At 38.5% G+C, this 26773-nt stretch overlaps 1 protein-coding gene across 3 annotated transcripts; it reads right to left on the reverse strand.

The window, feature by feature from the left end:
* Positions 1 to 1447: 1447 nt before the first annotated feature.
* CASP7 (caspase 7) lies at positions 1448 to 25053 on the reverse strand. 3 transcript variants are annotated; one of them, XM_050305437.1, is made up of 7 exons: positions 25001 to 25053; positions 23636 to 23736; positions 6881 to 7029; positions 5909 to 6037; positions 5234 to 5409; positions 3615 to 3753; positions 1448 to 3080 (listed from the first exon to the last, which is right to left on the reverse strand). In XM_050305437.1, the coding sequence occupies exons 2-7, from the start codon at positions 23734 to 23736 to the stop codon at positions 2857 to 2859; spliced, it is 918 nt and encodes a 305-aa protein (XP_050161394.1). In that variant the 5' UTR covers positions 25001 to 25053; the 3' UTR covers positions 1448 to 2856. The 3 variants fall into 3 exon arrangements, with proteins under 3 accessions (XP_050161394.1, XP_050161396.1, XP_050161395.1); XM_050305439.1 differs by having other exon boundaries at positions 6926 to 7029; positions 25001 to 25047; XM_050305438.1 differs by lacking the exon at positions 25001 to 25053 and adding an exon at positions 24628 to 24644.
* Positions 25054 to 26773: the final 1720 nt, after the last annotated feature.

Raw genomic sequence — 26773 nt, forward strand, 5'->3', positions numbered from 1 at the left:
GGAAATTTTCTTCTTAAATAATATTAATGTTTTCTTGATCTAAAGTAATGTTCCATCTAGCAGAGACACTAGTCCTGACACAAGGGAATGCATTTTTCTTTCACTACTACTCTAAGTTCTTTCCAAACTGCTTTCCTCTCCAGCAGCCTCTTTGTGTATTTTATGCTGATGTTTGTATACCTCATATCATAGAACTAGCCCGAAGGTTAAGATACAGCCTCCATTTCTTCCTTTTGTTGTCAGCCAGCAGGTAGAATTGCTGTGCTCCTCTGTGCCACACCATCAGCTTTTTCCAGGAAACCTTTGGTCTGCCAGGAGAGCTCTTGCAAACACTGAGAGTGCCTTGTTGGCCTGCCACGTTAGAGCACTGAAGAGCTTCAAATAACATTCCTACTTTGACTGTTTTCTTATACAGACAGCTACTTTTTCTCCTATTAGTTGGAAAGTCCCGAGCTGCCCTCATTTAGAGTCCATCCTGGTAAATGAATAACAAAAGACGACATAGGCTCGTGCTGCCCATCTTTTTTTTTTTTTTTTTCTTCTTCTTTTTCTTTTAGACAAGTCCAGTAAGGAAAATAGTTTTCTTACTCATAGAGGAAACTCACTTTTGTTGACTCTGATTCTTCCTCAGCAGTTCCTTGTAGGCTTGACCAGGGACTATTTTTAGTAATTTTTGTATCTCCCCAATGCTTCCAAGCTAAGATAAATTTGTTAAAGCTTTTTAAAAATAAAACACCATTCTGAAGGAACCTCTAAGAAAAAGCGCCGCACAAGAGGAAACGTGTGTTCCTTACCTGTTATGCTGTTACATATTGACATTATAAAAAAAGTTAAACTGACCTGTTTCAGAGACCCTACTCGCTCCTTTATGGTTCCCAAGGCTCTCTGGCTTCAGAGCTACAATGTATCTGAATGAAAGGATAGTTTTAGAAACAGCGGAATATTGTTAACAGAAGTTTAAAACCAGGCTAAACCTTAAGCAAATAAACACTAATGAAGACATGAAAGAGCTTTCAGAGAAGTAACCAATACCAAAATGTTGACTGGGCTCATTTCTCATGGCAAACCACGAATATTGCTAATGCTACAAAATAGTTTAAGATGGAGCTATCTGCCAATAGTGATGGGAGGAATATTTTCATATCCACTGCTACACCACTGTACAATTTACTGTATAAAGGGCATGATGGTAGATCACTGGTAGAGCAGGGTATTTCTATTAAAATATTTTCAGTAACTTCGGTTTATCCTAAAAGAGGGTTTGGCCTGCCCAAGCTACGTCACCCAGTGCCAAGTTACTTTTCTAACTTTCAACTGACCCTAAACCTCCTCTTGAAAAGATGCCAGAGACCACCTGCATTCCTGAATGAGAAAGGTACTGCGATGTAGTTTGGTTGGTTTTCACTTCACCAGACTGAGTGACAAACATGCAGATATTCACAGGAAATTTTTTTAAAAAAGGCCTTTATTGATGTCATGCTCAGTATGTTCATAAAACAACCATTTATTTAATTTAAACAACTGTAAATTTGACTTATGAAAAAAATATATGTCTCACTATGTCACAGTATCTGTAAGAAAACAAACTTAACAATTTGGTAACTTGGGCTTAATAGTAGGCACTTATTTTCTTAGAGGATTGCAAAAGAGTATAGAGTACATTAACTGGGAAAGGAGTGAACAACTCATCATTTATCAGTTTAACCAAATCATTAAATTCACTTTTGCGAGCTAGCTACTAACTATAAAGAGCATATAAAAAGTAGGAATATAAACATCACCAACATAACTCTGAAACACAAAATCAAGACCATACAGTAACTAAGAAGGCACTTCTGGTTTCTGATTCAAGTAAGCATTCACAGTTTTGGCAAAACTCCTCACAAATAGAAGTTAAATCTAAACATACATTTGTTACTGGAACATATAATTCTATCATTTCAACATTAAATTTTAATGTTTTACAACAAAGCCTTGTCATTAACCTTCTGATGGTTCAAAAATTCTGAATCCAAAAGCAGACATTCTCCTTTCTGTGAGCAGAAAAATTGCAATACCACTGTTTCAGATCATTCAGTCAGTCAACTGTCATTTGCAAGGCAAAAATCTTTATAATGGCACTTTAATAAGGCATCATCCAGTTGAAGTTTGCCAATCTTTTACAAGCATTTTGAATTTGATTTTTCTATTTGTTACATTTCCATATTGTTCAGGTAAATAATTTATAAATATTGATTATTTTATATATTCATCTTATGCTAGAGTGACAACTAAGTAAACTGACTTCCAGGTTAAGCACAGAGGAACCATTAGCCTTCATTACTAATGTTCATTAAAAGGAAATGAATATATTAGACTAAGAAACACCTTTTTAAATAGCTACAAACTGCCACTGGACATACCCATAATTTGATGATCTTTGGAAATTTCTGAAGAGGTTATGGTTCCATGAGCTAGCAGTAAAAAGAAGGAGTCTCATGAATTTTTGTTTTATTCTTAATTTACAATCTGCTTTCTGGGAAAAACCTTTATGAGTCAGGAAGGTGATTCTCACAACTTGTTCAGTAGCTATAAATCATGACAGCCACACTAAGGGAAGTCAAGATACAGAACTTTTGAGTTGTGTAATGTGCAGTCAACCATATTCTTTCTAATATCTGTCAGGCTGTCCCCCAGCATTTACTTCTTTAAAATATTGCATATTGTCCATCCACCAGAGACTTGAGCTTATATAATATAAAAATCTAGTGTTATTACATTTCTGTCATTAAAAATGTGTTTACTCCTGTTTATAATCAAATCTCCACCCAACACCATATCCCGATCTTCCATCGCTGGCTGCGTTAAAATGCACTTTCAGAAGTAAAGTTCCTTCGTGAGCATGGAGACCACGCAGGGAATCTGCTTCTTCTCACTAAAGCGTGGATCATCCGACTGGGATTCAAAATTGGTGGCAACCACATAGTTGACCCGAGTGAGGATCTGCATGATCTCAAGTTGTTTTCCATGCTCATTTAGCACAGAGCACAAAGACTGCACAAACCAGGAGCCTCTTCCGGGGTTTCTCCAGGAGTAATAACCTTACAGGAAAGACAAGTAGAGAAAGTACATGGGATTATGTTTGCTCTTTTGTGTGAAAGATTCTGGGCAAAGATTAAAAATGCATACATAGAAAGCTTAACTCTTATCACTTGTGTCACATACCCTACTTCATTAGGGTTGAGAACAATGTGGATTAACTCTCCAAATCTCACACTACTAAAGTACCTTTCTACGTTTTGTCATTTGGAAACCTGTGAGAAGTAAGACTTCACAGCATTCCTCTCTGACAATAAGTTTTGTGCTGTAACAGCTCCTCTTCCTGCCTTCATCACATGTTCAATGTAGTTACTGAACTGGGACATGGACGGGCAGGATTCCGAGCAAACAGCATTGCCTTTGCCATCTGTAATCTCCCATTTCCTACGCAGCCAGTGTAGAAGGGGTGGGCACAACACACTGGACCTTTGTGTTTTGTCCATCAGTGTACAATGTGTCATCAATGAGGGTCCATCTACAATCCAATCAGTATGGATGAGTGGCTTCCATCTCCACCCTGACCCTCTTTTCTTTACCTGGCACAGTGGAATACGCAAACAGGAAATCAGCTTCTACTGGGATTTTGTATCTTGGGTTGGCATCTGTTTCCAGAGTGTCATTTGCAGGTCCAGAGTCAGTTTGTATACCTTCATCGAATTCAGAGCCTCTGCATGCCTGAAAGCAGAGAAGAAAAATAGAATTTGTCCAATAAGGAGAAAAAAAGGTCTTATAACAATAAGTATTCATCAATATCTTTAATAGATTCAGTTTTAAGCAGTACTTTGCATGTATCAGAAGCAGAAATGCAATTCTGGGCGATAACTAATTGTTCAGTGATAAAGTTACTGGCTTAACCATTTAAAAATATATATCCCATACAGTAAAGGGAGGTAAAGGTGTTGAGGCTCAGTTGTTTGTCAAAGTGCCAAGGCAGCATTAGTTTATTTTATCCATGATTAATTTTACTAGTCTGGAGTCATTCTCAGAACTCAATTATTACATAATGCCTTGTGGAGTGGGTCTTTGGCCATTTTCTTCACAGTGGATTACACATTGTCATTGGTTCCTGACATGCACTGATGAAGCACTGCATTTCACAAAATCACACCCTGAGATCATCTAGTGCCATCCCCCCTTCTCAACCAGGGACAGCTACAGCTGTCCAAGTGCATGTACAGTTGTGTTTGGAGTATCTCTACAGGCTCTACAGTGTGGGCAACTAGATCTAGTGTTTGACCACTCATTTCAAGTATATTGCGTTTTTAATATTTTTCCTTTTTATTTTTTTTTTATTCTTAATTTTCTCTTAATCATGGGTTTAGCTAAAGGTCACACTGGGACAGCAGTCCAGGTTGTTAAGTTTCAGCTCTTGATCAGTAGCTTTGACTGACAGCTCTTGCAAAAGAATAACAGTCTGACTGGCTTATGTAACAGGGTTGGTTGCCTTTATTAAGATAATTTCAAAGGCTATGAAATAATAATTCCAAACTTATAATTAAAAGAAACATCATTTTAGTAGTATGAAGAATCTAAAACAGACGCAGTTTTCACTTTGAGGTTGAGGATTAATTGATGGAACAGCTTAGGGAAAACCACATCTGCTGCAATTCCCACACATATATTATACTATGATAAAAAAGAGACCTCATCCCTGTGGTATGTCAGTTAATAGTTTGAAACAGAGGTCTGTACAGATTTAACTAATATGCAATTATTATATGATAATTTAAAAATGCAATATAAATTTTTAGGCTACTGAGGAAGGGAAAAATATTTCTTTTAGTAGAATTCAGGCAACTGTAATTCAAAGAGACTTGGACAGTACTATTGCTATTGATAATCATGTGTTGTCCTTAGCCCTCTCTGCACAAGAGGAGTTTATCTTTCTGCTTTGAAGGTCGTGTATTACCAAGAGAAACCCTGTACAAAATTACAGAGATAATGTTCTTTACATCCGTGAATCTTGTATATAAACTACCTTTTAAAAACAAACAATACAAGTCACCCAAGCCACTTCTCTCAACACATTTTTTTCCCAACACCTCCAGCAACATTCAGTAAATTAACCTACAGGGCTCTTCTAGAGCAGACAACCAACAGAGCATGTTTTCCCCACTGCAGCAGTAGGATACTATATTTACCTTAGGGCTATTACCTGAATGAAGAATAATTTGGGTTTGCCTATAAGGCTTTTACACTTGTCTCCTCTGAACAGCGCAGTCAAACTCTTGATAGCCATGGGTCCATCTGTGCCATAGATGAGTCCTTCTTCCCCATGGCTCAGAAGGATACAGGCAAAACAAGCGGCATCACTGTGATTCTCCTCAGCAGCTACAAATCAAATACTTCTTAGTCAAAAGGCAGCAACATTTCAAATGACAATTATATTTAGCAAACACATTTTTTTGAGACTAAATATACATTGGGCCTCTACTGGAAGGAGGGGGAAGGAGTGGACAAAGATGACACAACCCAGTTTTTACAATGTGATGAGTACTTTGAATACAAGGATACAATCCTTCACTTGACTCTGAGTCTAGCCCACTGGAATCAACAGGCTGGATTCATAATCTAATGTGACAAGGCTCTTCACCTAACACCCAGGACAGGTGCTTCACAAGAACACTGTGCATTTCTGAATTGATGCTGGAGGAAGAGGTAGGGAATGAAGCCTAATCCCTTCAGAAATCAAATCCTATACAGAAAATTGTATGTGTGGGGCTTAAGCAACCTGTTTGTTCTCCTGTAACCTTCTTTGAGCAGGCAGTAGATTCAGGGACTTCCAGAGGTCTTTTCCACTCTAAGTTGTTCCATGATTCTAAATTTTTACCTTGCTTCAGTAATTTCTCCATATCATCCCGGCTTCGGTCATTGTACGTATGAACCTCAAAACCTAAGTTTTTAAAACTCTTGGCCAGGTCTCCAGCATCTTTATCAGTGCCATTGCGTGTACCCATTCCTGCCGGAAAACAAAGAATAGGGTTGACTGCACATTACACAACTTAAAATAATTCACGTGTTCAAGGTACATTTTTAGGTTTATAATAGGTAAACCTAAACAATGTCACGGTGACATGTTTTTAAAACAATCCTCTCACAGCAACGAGAACAAATTGCGAGATTTTAAAAATAATGCCACGTTCAGTGCAAACATGTATCTTATCCTGAAAAACGCTGGCATGACTCCAGCACCTTGCAACATAGACCTCTGTGGATGATTCATCTCCTTTTGGTTATGCAGGGTAATGCAGGTATACAGCACCCCACAGAAAAACTGCTGAAAAGAGTCCCTTTGATACCCAATAAAAAGAACTGATACACAATCTTTGCAGAAAACAAATCAGTGTGTTTGCCAAGTGTATGGGAACAATCCTATAAAGTTGATTATGACACAAGCATCTGTCCACTTTGAAACCACATGTGGTCTGAAAAGTCAAATGCAGGAGGGTGAACAGAGCACAGCTACAGCTATTAGCTTTTGTAGTTCATAGCTGTAGCTCAGGGACAGAGAATTTATAACACGGGTTGCAGATGCCAAAGTTCAAATTTTAACAATACAGTCTTAAACTCTGGGAAAAAGTTTAGTTTGAAGTTGGTAGAGCAAGGAGACATGGTCTTTGAAACATATACTGCAAGGAAGTTGAAAAGAGCTGCTCTAATGTAAGCTTTAAAGAGCAGGAAAAGTTTTAGGATCAACTATTTATCAGAAAGGATAAATACATTAATTAAAATTCCATGTCCTAAAACTAAAATGCATATTGATTATGCTTTTTAATGAGTATCTTCAAAAAAAGAACATTACCTGTTTTGTCCTCAAAATTTTTGTTGTTTATAATAATGCATTTACCAACTTTCTTGTAGTCCATATTATACTGGAATGTGGGTGTAACAATTCGGTATTGATTACTGAGGGAGAGCTTTGGCTGCTCTTCTTCTCCATTCTTCCTTTTTCTAGGTGAACCAAATGAAATTATTGTTAGTGACCAGTCACATGCATGGCCTATTTATCGTAATTCAAACCATTCGTGCAGCCCTACCCAGTGTTTTCCCTTCTCTAATGTTTGTTTTCTTCCTTCAAGGCATAAAGATCTTGTGATTTCCATGAAGTGATTACTCTGTGTGGTTGGATTCTGATGAGGTAAAAAAACTCTAGAGTGGACTACAGCCAAGAGCAGGATATGCAGATCGTGACCCACAGATAAAACAAATGGCCTGAACATGAAGTCAGACCTTTTTCAAACTGTTTCTGGACATATTTTACTTTTAGTGTAAGTAATTAATGAAGGGACAAACAGATTTCCCGTACCAACTATTCCAAGCACATAAAGATATGCCATTTACTCAAAGGTATGGTGAGATTTGTTTACCCAGTCACCATCATCCCTAAATTCTCAAGATTAAGATCAAGCAGTAGGTAGTTTCTACTGATAAAGGCTATAAGTGTGAGCAAGTGAGGCTATAAATGTGTTAATTTAGTTTGCCAAATAGCATTCTGAACTCATGCAAAACCTAAGCACATTTTAATGTAATCATCAATACCTGGAATTGACTTCAAATAAAACCCATGAAAAACCAGCCCAAACCGAAATGGATTATATTAATGGGTTATGTTAATAAATATTCTCTGGTTATATGACTGTGTTCTGACTTTTGTGCTGTGTATGGGAGTCTTAAGATTGGATTAGAAAGAGATCAGAAAGGGATGCAAAGGGTCTGATTCAACTCAGAACTATAAGCAAGAATTGGAGCAAGCCTAGTTAGAAAGAATGCTCAGAAAAGGGCAGCAGAAGTTACTGGCATCTCTCTTATTTTGTCCAGTATACTGCTTCCAATAGTATTTATTGCTGATGTCTGAGAGGAAAATACAACCTACTTTCACAGCTCAAAGAACAGTATAATGCAGTTGGTTTTAACAAAATTAGATTTTTTCCATAATTTTAATTAATTTAGGTACTTTCACTCTTCTAACTGACATTTTTCTAAAGAGTTACTAAGCTCTTTGCTTCAGTAATAGCCTACAGACATGAGATTGCTGTGAATCAATTAAATGTTGATTAGGTAATCTATTTTCTTACCTGCCTGATTTAACAATGGCTGTCTTTTAGCTTTAAGTGTATTTTTTTATTACTAATCAACAAGAATAATTGGAATCTATAACAATCCTTCTTTAAATGATTCATCATGTATAAATGGTACTGCAATTCAATTTTAAAACAGCTTCTTCTTATGCTTGAGTGTTGTCATGTTCTGTTATACAGGGCCAAATTAAATAGCTGCACCTGGCACTCTTTTTACATGTGACCATCCTAACATCATCTCCTCTTCTAGACTTCTCTGAGAGACTACGAAACAAGATATTGAATCATACCTACTTGAGGATTTTGTCTGATACTCTGGAAACATGTTTTTTTTTCTCATAAATTGCAAGTATTGGTATTCTCCTTGGATACTGCTTCTTGAGGGCTCTGGGAGCAATAATTAAATATGCTTTGCCTTAAGAAAAGATTTTACCCATTTTAAAGAATTATTCAGAGTTGTATGATGCTAATATTACATCTGGCTTTCAAGGAGATCTTGGATTCTTATTTTAACCTAAAATTCCCCAAGCCCCTCATCATCAGACAGCACTCTGGCAAAGAGAGGAAAAGAAATTTCAAAACAACAAACAAGCACTCAGGTCAATGAAGAGGCATTTCCTCAGTCCACAAATTCAAGTTTCTACCGATTTATCCGGCTTCATTGATTTCCTGAAAAAGCTGTATGACTAAAAGTGGTTGTAAAAACACAAAAGGATATTTTCAAGGGGATTGTACACACATTTCTGTTTATCTCCAACCCGTGAACAGCTGTGAACACTCGGGACAGATCCACATGAGCAGTATGGCATCATGTTTGCACTGTCTGCTCTCCTAAAATGCTGGAAGTAATCTAATTCTAGTCCAGAAATCAGGCAGCCACATTACCCCACAAAAAGCCTCACTGAGAACAACAGCTGGGGTTAAGTGGCGTAATAACAGTCACACAACTTCTCTGAAACCACTCCACTTCTGAGTTCAATAGTTTGTGCTCATTCATGCAGAAACACTCGTGAGTTTAAGGGATGTAGCCACTGCTGCAGGTATTCTCAAAGGCACGCCAGAAGCTCTGTGCTGGTCAGACTCCAATGTCACAGACAAGCCTTGGCAGCACAGGAGTGCACACAAGTATCATTTCCCCATTCCTTTACAGAGGCTACCGTGGCTTTGTTCTAATGATTCCTCCCAAGCTGAACAGGTTAATGAGATACTAAAAAACCACAGCATGCTTTGTAGGGTTATGCCTATCATTCCTTTACTGGCAGACAACAAAAAGTTCCAGAAATCTTTTGGTATCAGTCCAAACTGAATGAATAAGGAAGCAAAGGTTGTGGAGCGTACTTATCCCGGGCCTCCAATCCAGACAGAAATTCTCTTTTGAAGATTCTGTTTCCTGTGCCAACATAATGCAATATGGGAATTGCCTGACTGGAATAAACTGACTGTATAATGTCCACCTCTTTGGTTTCAATAAGCTAAATCAGACCTTGTAAATAATGAGTCCTTGAGGGAAATGCTCTGTCAGTGACAGGCTGGCTTATGACTGAAAGCCTAAAGCCTTTATTTTCTAAACTCTGAACTAGACACCTGTTAATATAAATGTTTGCTGCTGTTGTTCTTACTAAGCTTTCTAATTACTGTATTTTCTGAAAAGGTTTCCATAGTTTAGTTATGTGCTGTTATAAAATGTCTTAAACTATGTGCCTTCAGTTTTATTTCATTCTGCTTCTTTGACATCCAGTGTCTTTAATTTCCCTCTTTTGGGAAATAAAAATTTGAATTTCATGTCTGTTAACTCATTCTTCAGCTCCTAATGGCAACTGTGCCATAAGTCCTCACTCCGCTAGTGGTCATTCATCCTTCCCTTAGACAAAAATATTTTTCCTATCAGTGCTCTCACATATTTCTCATCCTCCCCCTTCAGTCAGGAGTTCAGCAAAAGCAAAACTCCACTCTGGCACTCTCATAGAGCTTACAGTGTCTCTAAATCCATGCCTTAGGCTTGACAACAGTATGCCTGGGAATGTGATTTCATCAAGTCTAGACTCAATCAGTGTCAACCCTATGAAAATTATTATTATTATCAACTTCTCACTTTTCAAATATGAAACTAAAGTTATCCATACCATTTTATCATTTTGCTATTGAACTTTTAAATACAGTCAAATTTCTTATCACTATGAGTGGATGAAATTCTGTTACAGTCCATGAAGATACATCACTTGCACCTACAGTGGACTTGATTGGCTACAGGACTTCTATCTATCACAACAAATTTTCTTTTTTCATATACTTTGGGTAAATTCTGATTTCATTATGATTCAAGATTTAAGGATAAAAATACCACTGATAACATTTAACTATACCTAAAGATTATTTAGGAAAAAAAACCCATAAAATAAAGCAGTGTGTCTTAGCAGATGAGATTTTCTCTCCCTTGGCTTCCCTTCTACTGGCACCTTCCTGCAATTCTGGTTTGCTGTAACTGCATGGACTCCCCTTGGAAGAGTACCAGCATAATGTAGGGAAAGTTCTCAAGAGAAGAGTGGAAAAAAGGGAAACATTAGGAAAAGAGTGCAATCTCCAGGGTAGATACTGCTACACCAATTCATTCAATTAACCTCAACATTAACAATGATTAAAAAGAGGATGATAATAACAGACAGACAACGGAGTTCTTCTAAAAACATGAGCTGCTTGGCCTTAAAAGCAATGTGACACTTAGCACACAGAAGAAACAGCTCTACCTGAAAAAGAACAGTCACCTAAATAGCCTTTCAGGTAGAGGATTAGATGAACAAAGACAAATTTCAAAATCAGTACTGCCAAATCACAGAATGGGAGGACTTTCCTGTTTGTTTTGGTGGTGGGTTTTTTTTGTTTGTTTGTTTTTGTTTTGTTTTGTTTTGTTTTCTTCTGTTTGGTTTTTCTAAGAGGAAGTTAATGTGTTAATCAAAGTGAACTCTAAAAATGATACTACAGAGGGATATCCAGGCTTTGAAACCCTTCTCTCCCAGGAAAGTTAGGGACTTTTGTTGCTGTACTGAAAAATGTAAGCAGATAACATAAAACAAAAAAAGCAGATAAATTCTATAGTTATGACATTATTCACTTCAGGGAAGTTGACATTCAGAGATGGGTGGAAAAGGCTGTGCTGATTCCATTCATTTTTATTTCAAGTACACAGACACAAAAGAAGAGAACCCTGTCTTACTCTGCTCTATGCAGTTCAGTAAATTTGGGCTTTATTTGATAAGGAATATCTCAGAACATCATGATAGTTTTTACTCTGTCCTTAATACAACGTGCCATCATATATAATTTTTGAATGACTGATAACAGGTTCCTTTTAAAAAGAAAATTTGCCTTTAAAAATATAGTGTCTTTGCAAAACTCATAATTTCAGGATCCCTTCTGGAGTCCAAATGCTTTTTGGCATTGGAGAATAGTTCTATTCCAGTTTGTGTCACACTGCCAGCCCTTCTGGTGAGTCCAGGCAAGATTACACTGTACACGGTGGTACAGTGATAAAGTGCACAGGACAAATATTCTCAGGTAATCCATCAACATCCACCAGCACTTTCATACACTTCTTGCTGTGGGATGCAAGGTATCTTAAAACTGCAATGCTCTTTACTCTGTTACAAACGACTGAGATGTTTCTCTTGTGATTTTTACATTTGGGGACCTCTTTACAGGCTTCATTTAAACAAATTCCTCATTTAGTTACAATATTGTGGAGTAAGTGTACGGGACAATACATTAGTTTTAAGATCTCTGAAGAAACTTACATATCCTGTATTGCTGATTTATTTTTATGCAGTTTGTGTGGCTCTAAGCTGCTCTTTCTGTCTAAAAAAGCCCACTCCTTCCAGTGTTGCACACAGAGTATAAATTATGTGTGTGACTACTGCTCATCACAAGTGCTGTTTGCTGGGGGAAAATCCTGGATTGGACTTATTTACTTAAATAGATAGCTAAAAGATAGACAAAAACCAATGAAAATGTAAAGAGGAATGTGTTTGAATTCACAAAGCACCACTAAATTACGTGAAGTAAAAATTAGTGTGCTGGAGACCAATTTAAAGCTATTCTTCAAAAAAAACCCCAAACAAAACAGTAAACAGAATTAATAAATCAGACAAATATTTTCAATATTTCAATATATTCAACATTTTGTTTCTATCTTAGCCTCAACAATTAGTGGTCTATTTGTATGTCTGATGCCTTCCCATGATCATGCATTAGTATGTCTTACTTCTACATAACCTTTTCTCCAAACCACCAGCTTTAATACTTTTATCCAGATTTAATACTTTTATCTAGTCTAATTTCACTGTATTTAGTATACCCCTAATTACTCTACAGTCTCCCTCCTTGATTTTTTTTTTTTAATCTTGAAACCTATTGGCAATAACAAACAGAAGACACTTGTTAAACCTGACTAGAGCTTTTTAGATCTTAAGTTCTTTAAGGCAGACTCTTTGTTCTTTGTCAGATCTGTTTTGGTAGTGTCATGCAGATTTAGAGCTGCAAGCAAATAATAGATTATCCTGGTGCCTTTTCTTATTAATATTGCATCAGGGTGGCAGCAGCAACATTTCTGGACAAGAAGAATGTGTCACTACTTGAACTGTCTTTTATAAAAATGAATATTCCTTTACTATTAAAAACCAGAAGGCATAAATTATATGGCATAAAGACTAAACCACAAGGTCTAGACCAAATACCAAAACTGTGTTACAGTGCATTTGAAGGTGTGATCCTGGGTCACACACTGAGAAGGCAACATGCTGGAACACCAAAGGAAGGTTATGGTAAACACTGAGGAGCCACTGCAAAAGACACTGGCATTTCAGAGACCTCAGTTCTGTTTCCAATCTGTCACATGCTGTGGCCTCACAAACCTTTTCTCCTGAATAGACTCATATGACAGGTGCAATTTCCATCTCTTTTCAGACAGATAACACTTTAACACAGACTCCTCTGAAAAACAGCTCAATAGCTGAAACAAAAGTCTCCCCAGGAAAAAGAGACTACACTAATTATGTAGGAGGTAGTTCAAGTGAGTATTGCATACTTTCAATTTCCCTACTGAAAACTATTAGCAAGTGACTATTGAATTTGATAGATGAGTACCAACAAAATAACCAGTCCTTAGAAGGCTTTTTCTAAAATATATTTCAGATAGATGTCAAAAGAAAGTTTAAAAAAATTTTAATATTAAATCAATGTGACTATTTCAATGCAACAGAAAGTCTCCATTTAGAAGAGAGAGGTGGTTGTACAAAACTGAACATAAAAATTCCTCAGTAAAATCTAAATACGACTTCACCTATTTTTGCTTACTATGGCAAGCAGATGTCTCACACAAAAGGCATGAAAACTGACAGCTGTGATTTAGAATAGCACATAAACATAAACAGTACAATACACACACACACAGAACATTAAAACACAAAAACCAACCAAGTGGTCCTAGATTTCTGTTCCCTCTCTTAGCCTTGTTTTGCCTGCTAAAGAAATTTAAAATTACAGTGAAACATGCTAAACTGGTAATACTGGAGTCTGAAGCTCATATTTATCAATGACATATAAAGTCTGTGCAGCCCTTGCATATTTATATGCTTTTCTGGTGAAATTCCTAAACTTTGAAAGTTAGTTTTGGGAAAGGGCAGAATAAAGGGAAACAGCCAGTGTGCTGGAACACCACAACACCTGATGAACACACTCCACTTTCCTCCTGGGAGCAGACCTACTAAAAGCAACAGGACTAGTCAGGCAATAAAACAATGACTGTCTGTACATGTCCTCAAAAACAGGGCCCTAAGAAGTATTCACCCTTTAGTTTCTTTTTGAAAGAAAGCCTTTTGCTTGAATGAACCTGAAGCTAGGAAGCTACTAGGGCAGCACCTCTTGTTCCTTTGGAAACCCATGTCCTAGGCTCTTCTAATAACTGTAAACACAGTAATTTTGAACAGAAAATATTGATGTAGCAGTCTTGAAAGAAAGGAGTTAATTAAACCATGAGATTATTTCCTTGAACTTACAAAGATAATAATAGAGATGGGATGGACCTAAGCTATCATTAATAAATCCTTTGCCCAAGACTGCACTGAGTTCATTTGTCCAATAAAACTGCATCATATTAAAAACCTACTTTTGTTCTTGTTATGACATATGCAGTAGTACCAGTTACAGACTTCACAGAATATCTGCAAAATAAAACATTTTAATTTATTTTAAAAAATCCTGGCATTTCCCTAAGTTTCCTGTAACATGCTATATCACCTTCAACAGTAGAACACAAAATAAAATATATTTATTAAGGCTATATGCTAGCTATGCTTTGCCCAGTTAAATTTGTGAAAAGCATTAAACAAACCAAAATGCTCAAAATAGGGGGGATATGTTCTGTTATCCACTATGACCCAACTGATCGTGCTCTGGATGGAGAACTGAGTGTAAATTGTGCTTCTGTTCTTGAGTACCATTGGGAAAGTAACTCCATGTCTCTGGGTCTTAGTTTTCCCATTACAAAATGGAGCCTAAAATACCTTATTTTACAAAGCAAATAAAGATAGTATGGCTTCTTTCCAGTGGGAAAATAGGGGCCAATACTTTCCTGGGAGGAGTGGCTGGTACTCCAGAGAGCTGTGCAGCCTTTAAGAAGGACCCTGACAGGTTGGAGAGATGGGCAGAGAAGAACTGTATGAAACTCAAAAAAAAAGAGTCCAGCACCTGGGTCAGAATAACCTCATGGACCAGCACAGGCTGGGGGTGACCTGAAAGGATGTGGGGTTCCAGGTGGACAACAAGCTGTCCCTAAGCCAGCAGTGTGTCCTTGTGGCCAAGAAGGCCAATGGTGTCCTGGGGTGCAATAGGAAGAACATTGCCAGCAGCTCAGGGAGGTGATCCTGCCCCTCTACTCTGCCCTAGTGAGGCCACATCTGGAGTGGTGTGTCCAGTTCTGGTTCCTCAGTACAGGAGAGACATGGAGCTACTGAAGTGGGTCTAGCAGAGTGTGGCAAAGATGACTAAGGGACTGGAGCATCTCTCTTATGAGGAAAGGCTGGGAAAGGTGGGCTTGTTCAGTTTCAAGAAGAGATGACTTAGAGGGGACCTCAACAATGTCTGTCAGTATCAGCAGGGAGGGGTCAGAGGATGGACCAGGCTCTGGTCAGTGGTGCCCAGCAATAGGACAAGAGGCAATGGGCAGAAATTGATGCACAGGAAGTTCCACTTGAGTATGAGGAAGAACTGCTGTACTGTGTGGGTGACTGTAAACAAGAACAGTTTCCCAGAGAGGTTGTGGAGTCTCCCTCACTGGAGATATTCAAGAACTGTCTGGACACAATCCTGTGCAATGTGCTCTAGGATAACTCTGTCTGAGCAAAGATGTTGGACCAGATCACCCACTGTGGTCCTTTCCAACCTTTCCCATTCTGTGATTCTGTACACACTATTTTGTACACCTGTACAAGGTTTATGTCCAGTATTTGAGTTAGCTTACTGACACATGCCTCCTGGAAAAAAAATCTGTGAAAAAAAGAAATTCTTATTGTCTACTGTAGAGATTTACAGTGGATCTCAGTCCAGAAACAAATTCCTGTCTTTGCTTCCTGCACATTAACTTCCCTGAGGAGAGAAAACTGCTAGTGCCTGCACATGATTATTTAACATCAACTGCAAGAGTGATAGGGCAGCAGTTCACAGAATATGGCATTTCTCCAAAGTATCTTACAGCCCCAAAGGTCTCTGGGACCTTGGCTTAACAGGTAAGCTACCATAGCTCACCACATTGCAGCTACTCAGCTGAACTACAGCAATAGCTATTTGTACATTCCTTTGAAACCAAAACCTGAAGTGTATTAGCTTGAATCCCAACAAGGCCTCCCCTACCACAAAGACATACATCTGCAACAGTCTCAGCTGTGAACAAAACCCACTAGAGAGCTGCAGTACTAGTGCTAATTGCAGTAACTGACTCACCTGAGTGTGAGCACACTTCTCATTTGATCCCTTCCAAAGCAAGCCACAAACAAAAATTCAGTAGTTTCTACAAACCTGCAGCTTCTGTTTAATGTGCAGAATATCTTTTACATTTATACCCAATCTTTTTTTTGAAAGATCTATTTATGGATTCATTTATGAATTCTTTGCTTAGAAAAAGGGCCTCCTGTCTTCTGCTCTTCCATCACTTATGTCTTCATATAGCACACTATATATTTGTACAGTACAAGCAAATTATCTTTCAAGTTTAGTTAGAGAAACTAAATACATTTTAAATCCCTCATTAGAAGGTATTTTTCAGACTCTCTTGTAGCTTTTTTGTCCCATTTTAGTTTCAGGCCCATCTCCATTTAGGAGGGGGAATCTTCTCTAAGAAACTGGAAAACTCAGAGAAACTCAGTCCAGGACAACTGAAAATTCATCGTGTAATGAAAACATGAATCGAGCTGTTTGAAAGAACAAGGCTCAAACCATGACTTCTGGCATACTTTGTAAATATCTTTTGGAGTTCTGATAGTTGCACCTAAATATGTCTTCCTCTCCTTGTAATTATGTGCTAGTGATGGCCTTAATATAATTCAAATCAAAACCATGGCTGCAATTTTATTAATTATATACAAATGAAGCAGACTATGTTCACTGGGACTAAGCCAGCTGCAGTTTGTACAAAACATTTCAACACAGACTTATGCCTAATATTGTCCACAATTCACAACAGTCAAAAAGAGACAAAAGTTTAAAAATAAAAAAAAAAAAAGGAAAAGGTAGCAGTGCCCTACTCTTTGTGTACTTCATATTTTAAGGATCACTCAGAACCTACATGACAATTTTGTGGTGTAATGCCTGTAAAACAGATTAAGTTCTAAACATCACCTTGTAATCCAGATTCAGCTTCCCAATTAGCTGCATGATATCTGCTGTGTAGGCCTCACAATGTTGTATCCAACACAACAGTCAAATAACATTCAAAAGATAATTTTTTACAAATAAAGAATTTTGCTTACTGAAAGGCTTTCTGCTCATTTCTAGAAAACCTGCATGTACATGGGTGTTCTAGAAACTAAAATCTTGCATGATCATACCTTAGGCAGTATAATGTACATAGGCAACTGACAACAACATGCAAAAAAAAACACAAACAAGCAGCTTCTCTTACCTATCATAGGTACTAAGAGCAGTTAACAGGTATACATGGATTGCTCGGAAAATGACTCAAAATGAACCAAGCTCTTCAAACATTCTTTCTCAGAGAACACTCTGGAAAGGATTATCAGTTGCAAAATGCCACTGGAGTTAATATTAGCTTGCTATAAGCACTGAAACTAAACTCTTTTAGGGTATCAATTCAGAAGATTTCCAAACAGGTGGCAGAGAAGGAAGAAGAGGAATAACATTCTACAGTACCTTGGCTCATCATCAAATGGTACTCCACACTGCATCTGAAAACAGCTTCAGCTTGTCCTCCAGAGCAAGTCTAATGTTCTTTGCTACTGCTAGGAGCCCACCATGCTCAGGGTTACATTGCAGAGTGAAACAGGGTGCTCTGTGTGCTCAGGCCCAAAGATTCGCCTGTGTCAGCAGTGGGTCACGCTGGACTGTTCTGTGGGGCTATTCAAACCCCTGTAGCCATCACCCTGCAGGCTGAGGTCATGCAGGCCTGAGCTACCTTTGCTGACAAGCGGAAAACATGCTCCCATCGCCCTGATTCTGTCCCTGCTCCTAAATAAGAGTAGAGGAAAATAGAGCAGATTTCGAGATGGAGATGGGACAGCAGACTTCCCTTTGTGATACGTCCTTCTTCCTTCTGATCCACCCTTACTGCAATATTTACTCAATGAATATTTCTAAGAAAATAATGCAAATTAACCTGCATAGTTTACAAAACCTCTATGTAGTTTAATTCATAGAACTACTTCCTAAATATTTACCCTTAAACAGTCTTGGCTTATTATAAATTTGGCTTAAATTTGTTTGGATTGTTTTGAAAGCTTAAACGTGACACTACATAATAGCTGTCCTCCAAACGTTGTGTGATACAGCCCAGAGTTTGTTGTACTGAAGGAAACAAATTACTACATTAAAAAGTAATTTGGATACTTGACTGTGAATGCTGCAGATACTGTCCCTGGATAACCCAGTGTTTGCTGTTCTTCACAATATAAAATCTCTAAGGAGACTAGAAACAAATGTTGACTGTGGATTAATGGTTTCTTATAATTTATTCTAGATACTATTTCAAGGTACTTGGGCATTTTCTACATGGTACATCCAGTAAGTGTCCAAGGGAAAGTACAAGTACTGACCACAATTTCCACTCATTGTTAAATACTCCCACAGTGTTCCCAGAAGTTGAATTCCAAACCTAACATTGCATTAACAAAACCAAAAAAACCCCACCTTTTGACTTAAAAGAGAGTAAGGAAAATGAAACATCCCTTATTCCATGTTACAATCTCTTTACTGTCTTTGCAGGAACAGGCTATAGATTGCTTCTGAAATTTTATGTTCAGTGCTTTGGGGTGAGCATAAAATACAGATATTTAGCTTTTGCTAGACAGAACCAACAAACTCCAAACAAAATTAAAATTATATTATGATAGATTTTGGAGTTATGATAATAAAAGGAAAGATCCCTTTTACAGGACAGGCTAAGGCACAGAGTGATTTTCTTAGAGCCATAAAGGAATCATGAGGCTGAAATAGGAGGTCAGTTCAGACATATGAGTTGCAGCCCAGAGCATAACTTCAGATAATGATTTATTAGATGTTATTTGTTTTAAAGTAACTTGCTATTTTGAGTCTATCTGAGGATAAAAGAGATACTTTTCTAAGCAATATTTACTTTGAGAGATCTGTAATATTCTGACACCAAAAAAACCCATAACAGAACTGCATTTTTAATTTTAAAACTGTGAAAGTTACAATAAAAAATATGAGCTATGATTCAAGGAATGATCTATATTTGAACACACTAATTTTAAGGCAGGAACAGCTGATATTCATGTAGTGGAGGCCAATACAGTTTCTTCATACTCAGACAGTGCTAGCAGTAGCACTTTTTCTATAAAACAAGGAACTAATTTGTAAAATCGGTGTGTTGGGTTTATTTCTTATTACCCTACTCTGATCTGACTGGTAATAAATTAAACCAATTTCCCAAGTCAAGTCTGTTTTGCCCCAGATGGTAATTGCTGAGTGGTCTCCCCCTGTCCTTATTTTGACCCACGAGTCTTTCTTTTACTGTATTTTCTCCCCCCTGTTCAACTGAGGTGGGGAGTGATGAAGTGGCTTTGGTGGGTACCTGGTGTCCAGTCAGGATAAACCCACCACAGATCAGGCCCACGGTTTTCAAATGGTCCAAAAAATCAAAAATGGGCAACTCTGGAAAACATGGATCTGCAGCACTCTGAAACTGTGCTTTGTAAAGTTCTACCTGCAAAGCAGTTTCTTTTATAAATCATATAAAAATAGGCTGATAGTAATCAAAGTAGATGGAAAATAGCTCCCCATAAGAGCGAGGAACAACAGCAGAGCAGAGCTGAAACAAAGACAACTTTCCACACCTGTTACAACTCCAAAGCTGAGGTTCAGCTGAGGTTGAATCTCAAAAATGAATATTTATTCTTTGAAGGATGAGGCTACTTGTTTTAAGAAATATGGCTATACTGAGACAAGTGCCATGAAGTTAAAACAGCTTCAGTAACATCTGTGCTTCCCCACTTTGGTGCCCTGTGACCCAAATAAACACTGGACACATGAAAAGAAAACCTACATATCCATATATCCATATATCTTTTTCATCTAAATACTAGTCTACAAACCTGTTAGATAACATAACAATATAACAATCACAGCCGCTGAGCTACAGAAGGAAAGATGCACACTGACGTTTCCAGGAGAATTTCAAATTAGGCAAAACGAAAAGCCTGCATTGTTGAACAGCTGAAGTGCTCTTGGTGACTACAGGGCCGTGTAACAAGCCTCTCCAAATCCTCAGTGGGATTTTCTTGTAGTATTTCACGTGCCTCCTTTAAGGGCATTACAAAACCTCACAGCTTCAGTCGTAACTAAATAAGTTACAATTAAGACTTCTAAAATATATGTTTAAATTATGTTTTCTGTTTCCAGCGGAGAAGGGGAATATTGACTGTAGCAAAAGACAGTAGGGCTGGAGTAGGTAAAAGTAACCAGAGGACAAATGGTTCTATGCAATTAAATTAGAAAAAAACTGGTACCTTGATACTACTCACACCCATACTCTTCTGCACTATGTTTTGTCAATGAAGCTCATGAAGAGTTGGGATTATTGACAGTGCAAGTTCAAGTCTAACAAGCCTCGGGAATTCTCATATGCAGCTTTTTAAAAAAAAAAACCAACTTCGATTAGGATTAAAAGAAACCTTAGCTCTACTTAGCACAGTGGAACTGCAATTTTATTCCATTTCACGTTACATTATGTTTCCTGGATGCTAAAGTAGGTTTGCTGCTATCAATCTCCCTAACAGGGTTGCCCAATAAAACTCAAAAGATACTAAGTGGAAGATATTAAATCACCCTGTGAAGAAGTGAGACTATTTGTGAAGCCTTGAAAGTCTGACAGGACCACACACAGCACAGAAAACAAAAATTTCTATGGGAACAATTCCATTAGTCCCTAACTAATGCATAAAAAAAATAAAATACAGTTTTTAAATCCTCAGTTTAATCTTTGTTTAACAGTTTTTTAAACTTTTAACCTGCTATTTTTGCTTTCTGAAACATAATTTTTTTGCTCAACCGCAATGCATCCTAATTTTTGTTCCCTTTTTGCAGTAAAGAAAATTGATACCTTCCTGCCATCTAGTGGCCAAAGAAACCCTGCACCAAACACCGCTGGCAGATGTTAATCCAAAACTTTTTCCACCTCTTTTTCCCACCAAACAGTTTTTCCTCTCCGACATTAACTAAGTATTAGCACTTTTTCAAAGAGAAGGGAATACACAGAAGATAATTCCCCTAAACTGTTGAGCAGCCAGAAGAACCTGCCTCCCCTGGCATGTTCTGAGCCTTATGGCCTCTGTGGTAAAGGTGGTTCACAGACTTCTCAGAAAGATGTACTGTAGTGAGTAAGATTTTAATTAATTTCTATTTATTGCTCCTATAAGATAGATCTCCACTCACAGCCAGAGAGTGGCAAACTGAAGCTGTGAAGCTACTGGAAACAGCTGGTCTGTCTGCATAGCTTTGAATTCAGTTTCTCACCACTCTGTTCTCTCAAATTAACATTGACGTGCTTATTTAACAACACTGAGTAACTTGTTTTCTTACAGGACTTATATATTTTAAGCAATACAAACGTAATGCAATGCAGAATTTCAATGGAAGTACTGAACAGCTGGTAAACAATGGGTTGCTAAAACAAAAAAAAAAAAAAGGGGACAACAAAATTGTAGTCTCTCTGAGCCTTTCTAGACATTTTATTTTACAGGTTCATGTCGCCCAAATGAACTTTTGTCAATCAAGACACAGAGACACACTGGTTCAAGTAAAAGTACATCTATCCTAGTATTTGGTACTGATTAATAAGAGTTTGAAGAAAGAAAAGAAATTAGGTACAGAACCTACTCTCACAGAAACTTGATTTAGGAACATCTTGCACCAAAAATTTTAAAATTGATATTCCCACTGGACTTTTCTTCCACAAATACATCTACTCTCTTCTGAACTTATCTAAAATCTTGACATCTGCATATGCCATGACTCTAAGTTCTACAATGACATTCTGCACTATGTGAAAATTACATCTTACCAGTTGTTTAAACCCTATTGCATGAACTGTTCATTGGATGTCCCCTTGATTTCCTGTGAGGCACAAAGAATGATCATTCTCTCTTCCCTTTCCCCTTCATTACAGTCATAATTTTAGATCATATCCCATCTTCCTTTATTCTCCCACATTGTTCTCCTTATCTTTCTTCAGGCCAAAGAGTTTTAGTTTTTATAAGACAAAGACCTTGCCAATGTGCTTGGATTTTTAAGACCTTCATTGTCAAGCATCTCATTACTGTTTAGGCAATCATCACCTTCTTCAAGAAACTCTGTTAGATTTCTTGGACTTATTTTTTCCTACAAAATCCAAGTTGAAACTTATCAATTACCTCATACTTAATCTGAGCAATTTTTTACTTCTGAAGAAAAATGTTTCAAATTGCATCTTCAAGGAGTTCCCAAAAGATGAATGCCTCAAACTGATGAACAGACAAATTATTTGAAAAATTTCTTATAGAAAAATATGAGAGAAATGCTGACTATTGCCTATCCTTTGGGAATTATTAACTTTGAGTTGAATAATTTAATAATAATAGTATTAGCATACCACCTCTTATAAAGAAGACCAATTCAAATATTAAACCACACACTTTATAAAGTTTAAAAGAAAGCTTTGGAAAATCTTTGGCAAGATTTAGAAACAAATGCTACATTTGTCTATTTTTTAAAAATTAGTAAGACACATACACATCATAAAACATATTTGAGGGATAATAAGACAGAAAAAGTACAATAATATTCTTAACAGCATATCAAAAGTCTTCCTAGACCAAAGCATCTTCACTTCTCTCACAGATTTGCTACCCCTACTAAACTCAGAGAGCAAAAATAAAAGTATATTTTCCATGCACTTTCTCTGAATTACACCATTCACTTGAATGTAAATGTCCAACAGTAAAAAAAAAAAATCAAAACTTTTCTCTAAATACATTAGCCTTTGCATTAGACACCTCTTACAAAATCTGACTAAATCCAGTGTGAGGTAGCCTTTTGCTGACATTCAATAGGATTTATAAACTTTGCATGCTCATATCTCATCTTCTGCATTTTCAATCACATTTATCTCATGTTTTCAGGACTACAGCAAGCAGTAAATAGTTCTTGCTTCCTATTGATTTAATTAAAGCTTATGCTTCAGTGAGACCACTACGCTTTAAAATGAAAGGCTTTTCATGTATTCTGTAAGGGGTTACATCTCTAGACTTGGGGAGGCTTCTTTGTGCTACAACCTAGATGGCACATCCAGGCTTTAAACTAACTTAAATAGTCAGTAGGGGATTCTAGTGATGCTGGAGATTAGCTGAGCTGAATGCAGTAAAATTAATGGCTTATTTAATTCCCAGCTCCACCAAAGGGCGATGTTTAAGATGAAGGACTATAATTGATGCTAAATGAACTTAGTGGTCTCTTGACTGCCAAATAAAACTTACTGGAGATATTATAGGTCTCCCTATAGGAACATACTATAGGGAAATGCTTTAAGGTACAGACCAGATACATTAAATCCATACAAGATGAACCCTCTCCTTATCCAGACCATCTAAGACATTGGGGACATGGTAAACTGAACACCAAGTCAATCCTTTCTATGTTTCTATCATTAGAAGAGTACCATGACAGCTGACACAACAACAAGAACAGGAATAAAAGTAGTAACTTACTTTCCAAAAAGTGAGAATCTGCTACTTCTGTCTGGCCTTGCATCAACTACATCTTCACCTTCCTCTTGAGTAGAGTGGTCACTGTGCTGATCTTCCGACATCTACAAATAAAAGTGCAAGAGTGTAAGTGTCTCTCAGTGAAATACTTCCATTAAATCAGACACATGTGAGGTTGTTAGTCAGTTATATGCTTTCTAATATTCCATCAAGTAAGATTGTCTACAGATTTCTGGCCCTGAATTGAGATGGTGTTGCTCATGGTCAGCCATTAGTATTGTTTTGTGGCAGTTACCAAAACAACTTGTCAAATACCACTCTCGAAAATGTAGATTAGAGCAGAACTAAAATTAATTTTAGGGTGAAAGATCACAGAATCATAGAATAGAATCATAGAATAAAATCATAGAATATTTGGAGTTGGAAGGGACCCACTAGGATCATCACAGTTCAACTCCTGGCTCTGCACAGGACAGTCCCAACAATCACGCCATGTCCAAAGCCTACAGAGCATTGCCCAGATCTTATGAACAATTCCCAGAAAATTTTTCATGGTCTGCAAAGAAGTAATTGGGATGAAAGCAAGGGCAACTAACATTAAAATATTTGTATCTGCAATTCTATCCAGGACTAAATCACCCAGAGAGCTCTCGTGTTTTCATTTGCATATACAGTCAAATGTGCATAAGTGAAAAAACCCTGTGTTATCTTCCAGGGATGGTTTTAATTCAATCTATATCACTAAACCAGCTGAAAACTACCAGAAGGAGTCATTTTTTTCTGATAGTACAATGCTCTGCACCAGCTCAGTGCAGGTAGAGTAGTTCAGGGCAGCTGGGAGCGCAGGATTCCCACCTTCGCTCCCAGCAGGATGCGCTGAGCCATCTTGTCCAAGTTTGGCTCCAGAGAGTGCTTCCTACCCCTTCCCCATATCTAGACTGAATAAACTTGCTTTTATCATCCATTTACTGAGAAGACCACAAGTTTAAAGCCACCTTGAAACCCACGCCGGACACCTTGCAGCAGCAGCAGCTCAGGGGCCACCAGTGACCCCAGGGCTGCCAGCACCACCCCGGCCGGGAGGCTGAGGTTTGGGAGTAACAGCAGCTCCCAAAAGCTGGGGGTCTAGATTCGGCTTTGACCAACAAATACGCTTCCAAACCGCCTCGTTAAAAAGCGGGAAGCGAGGAGCGCGCAGGCCGCGGGAGGGGCAGCGAGAAAGGAGGAGCGCGGGGGCTGCCCCGGGGAAGCGGATCCACCACCGGGAATGCGAGTGGGAAACAGCGCCGGGCCGGAGGCGCAGGGGAGAGGGGCAGGGGGGGAGACGGAAGGGGCGGCGGCTGGAAGGGGGTCGGGGATGGGTCTTGCCTTGGCGATGGGGTCCGGCGAGGCAGGAGCAGGAGCGAAAGCGAAACCTAAAGCGAAACCTAAAGCGAAAGAGGCGGGTGGTGCCCCCGGGGCCGGCACCGGGGCGGGGCGAGCTCCGCCGGCCTGTCCCTACCCCTGTTCTTGCCCCTGCTTCTGTCCCTTTCACTTTCCCCTGTCACTTTCCCTGTCGCTGTCAGTATCCCTATCCCCGTCCCTGTGGCAGAGGGTCTCGGGCGTGTCCCCCTGGCCGTCCTCTTTTCCCGGGTAATGACGGCCACATCACAGCGAAACCGAAATTACCACTTCTTTAATAACTGTGCCCCGTCACACCCCCGAGAAAGAAGAGCCTTGAGTTTTATGGTGACACGAGATTGTCTAGATCTAAGGAAATTTTATCCCCTGGTATAAACTTCAGTGGCATTTCCTCATCTCCCCAATTATTCTGTGTGTTGCATCTCTGCTAATTACGATATCCTACTGTGTAGCCGTTGCATCAGGCCCAGCAGTCCAGTACACGGACTGAAGATTGGCACAGTCTTGCTAATTACTCCTGGATGTAGGCTCTGCTCCTACAAAATCATACACCTACCCAGCGGTGCGCGGTGTTTAACATTCACTACCTGAAGAGATTTACATCAAAGAGACATTTTTCAGTGTAACTGCCTCATAATTGGCGCAAAACACAGGCATGGTAACAAACAGCCTTTTGCTTCACGACAGGTCACTGCTTCGATGCGATGGAGGAGCGTCTGAGCAGCACAGGGCTGCCGTGTGTCTGCGTGCTGCTGCTGGGACCAGGCTCTGCTTCATGGGGTTGTGCCTGTAGCTCCTGGCTGGATATCTAGCCAAAGTTTTCTGCTGAAAAATCAAGCTAACAGAATCCCGTGGTTCCTCTTGTGCCAACTCTCATGGCTCTTTTCAAGAAGGCAGCACCACTCCTAAACCTGTAATCGGTCATCATGGAAAACAGAGACACTGGAAATGTATAGGTTGCATAGCAGCGATGACTGGCAGTGGCACCTGAACTTCAGAAAATCCAAATATGCTTTCCTAGTGATGTGTATGGGGGTTATCCCAGAAATTCAGAAGCTATTGTCTTCTATATCTTGATGAAAATGTTTATCCACTAGCACCTGACCACCACAGCCAAATGAGCAGACCCAGAAATTACTTTTTTGCAAAGGTTGTTGTATTGCTATCAAAAAAGTGGCCTGATAATCCTTGCCAATTTTCGAGAGTTTACCAGTAGAATTGGATATGGGGCACATCTGTCTCAAATGGTTTCTTGTTTCTTTTCACGTTGGTAGCTGGCATTCACAAAGAAAGTTTGATTCCTCAGTGTGCTGCAATACCTTTCTTCAATACGTGTTAATTTTAATGCTAGATTTTTTAAGGTGCTAGATTTTTTTTTTCCCCACAAAATCTTGCTTGTTTTCAGTATAGAGTAAGGAAGAAATTGAAAAGATAGAAGAAGTAGGAGAAAGTATCTTGCTTCAGGGCGTGGAGTGATTGCCACCTAGGGAAGGGTCAGGAAGAAAAAAACTTCTCATATGTAATATTGCACAGCTGGCCACATGCATTACTGGGCAGGGGGAAGAGCCAGCAATGTGATACCTATACCATCAGCACTCCTTTTCTTATCCCTGGAGACTCACTCTGCTCCCTAAAAACATTAATAATTAAGTCCTTGACTGGATATTTACATTGTAGAAAAAAAAGTGTTTAACCACTGCTTAAGCAGCTGCAGGACAACAGTGGAGTATGCCTTTGGGA

This window comes from Myiozetetes cayanensis, unplaced genomic scaffold, assembly GCF_022539395.1.
Source record: "Myiozetetes cayanensis isolate MyiCay16 unplaced genomic scaffold, myiCay2020 scf10, whole genome shotgun sequence".
Taxonomy (NCBI): domain Eukaryota; kingdom Metazoa; phylum Chordata; class Aves; order Passeriformes; family Tyrannidae; genus Myiozetetes; species Myiozetetes cayanensis.

Coding starts and splice junctions, on each gene's coding strand:
- CASP7 (XM_050305437.1), bottom strand. CDS start 23,736: ATGTCGGAAGATCAGCACAGTGACCACTCTACTCAAGAGGAAGGTGAA. Junction 3,754..5,233: donor CCAAATTATTCTTCATTCAG/GTAATAGCCCTA, acceptor CTCTGCTTTCAG/GCATGCAGAGGCTCTGAATT. Junction 3,081..3,614: donor TGCGTATTCCACTGTGCCAG/GTAAAGAAAAGA, acceptor CTTTCCTGTAAG/GTTATTACTCCTGGAGAAAC.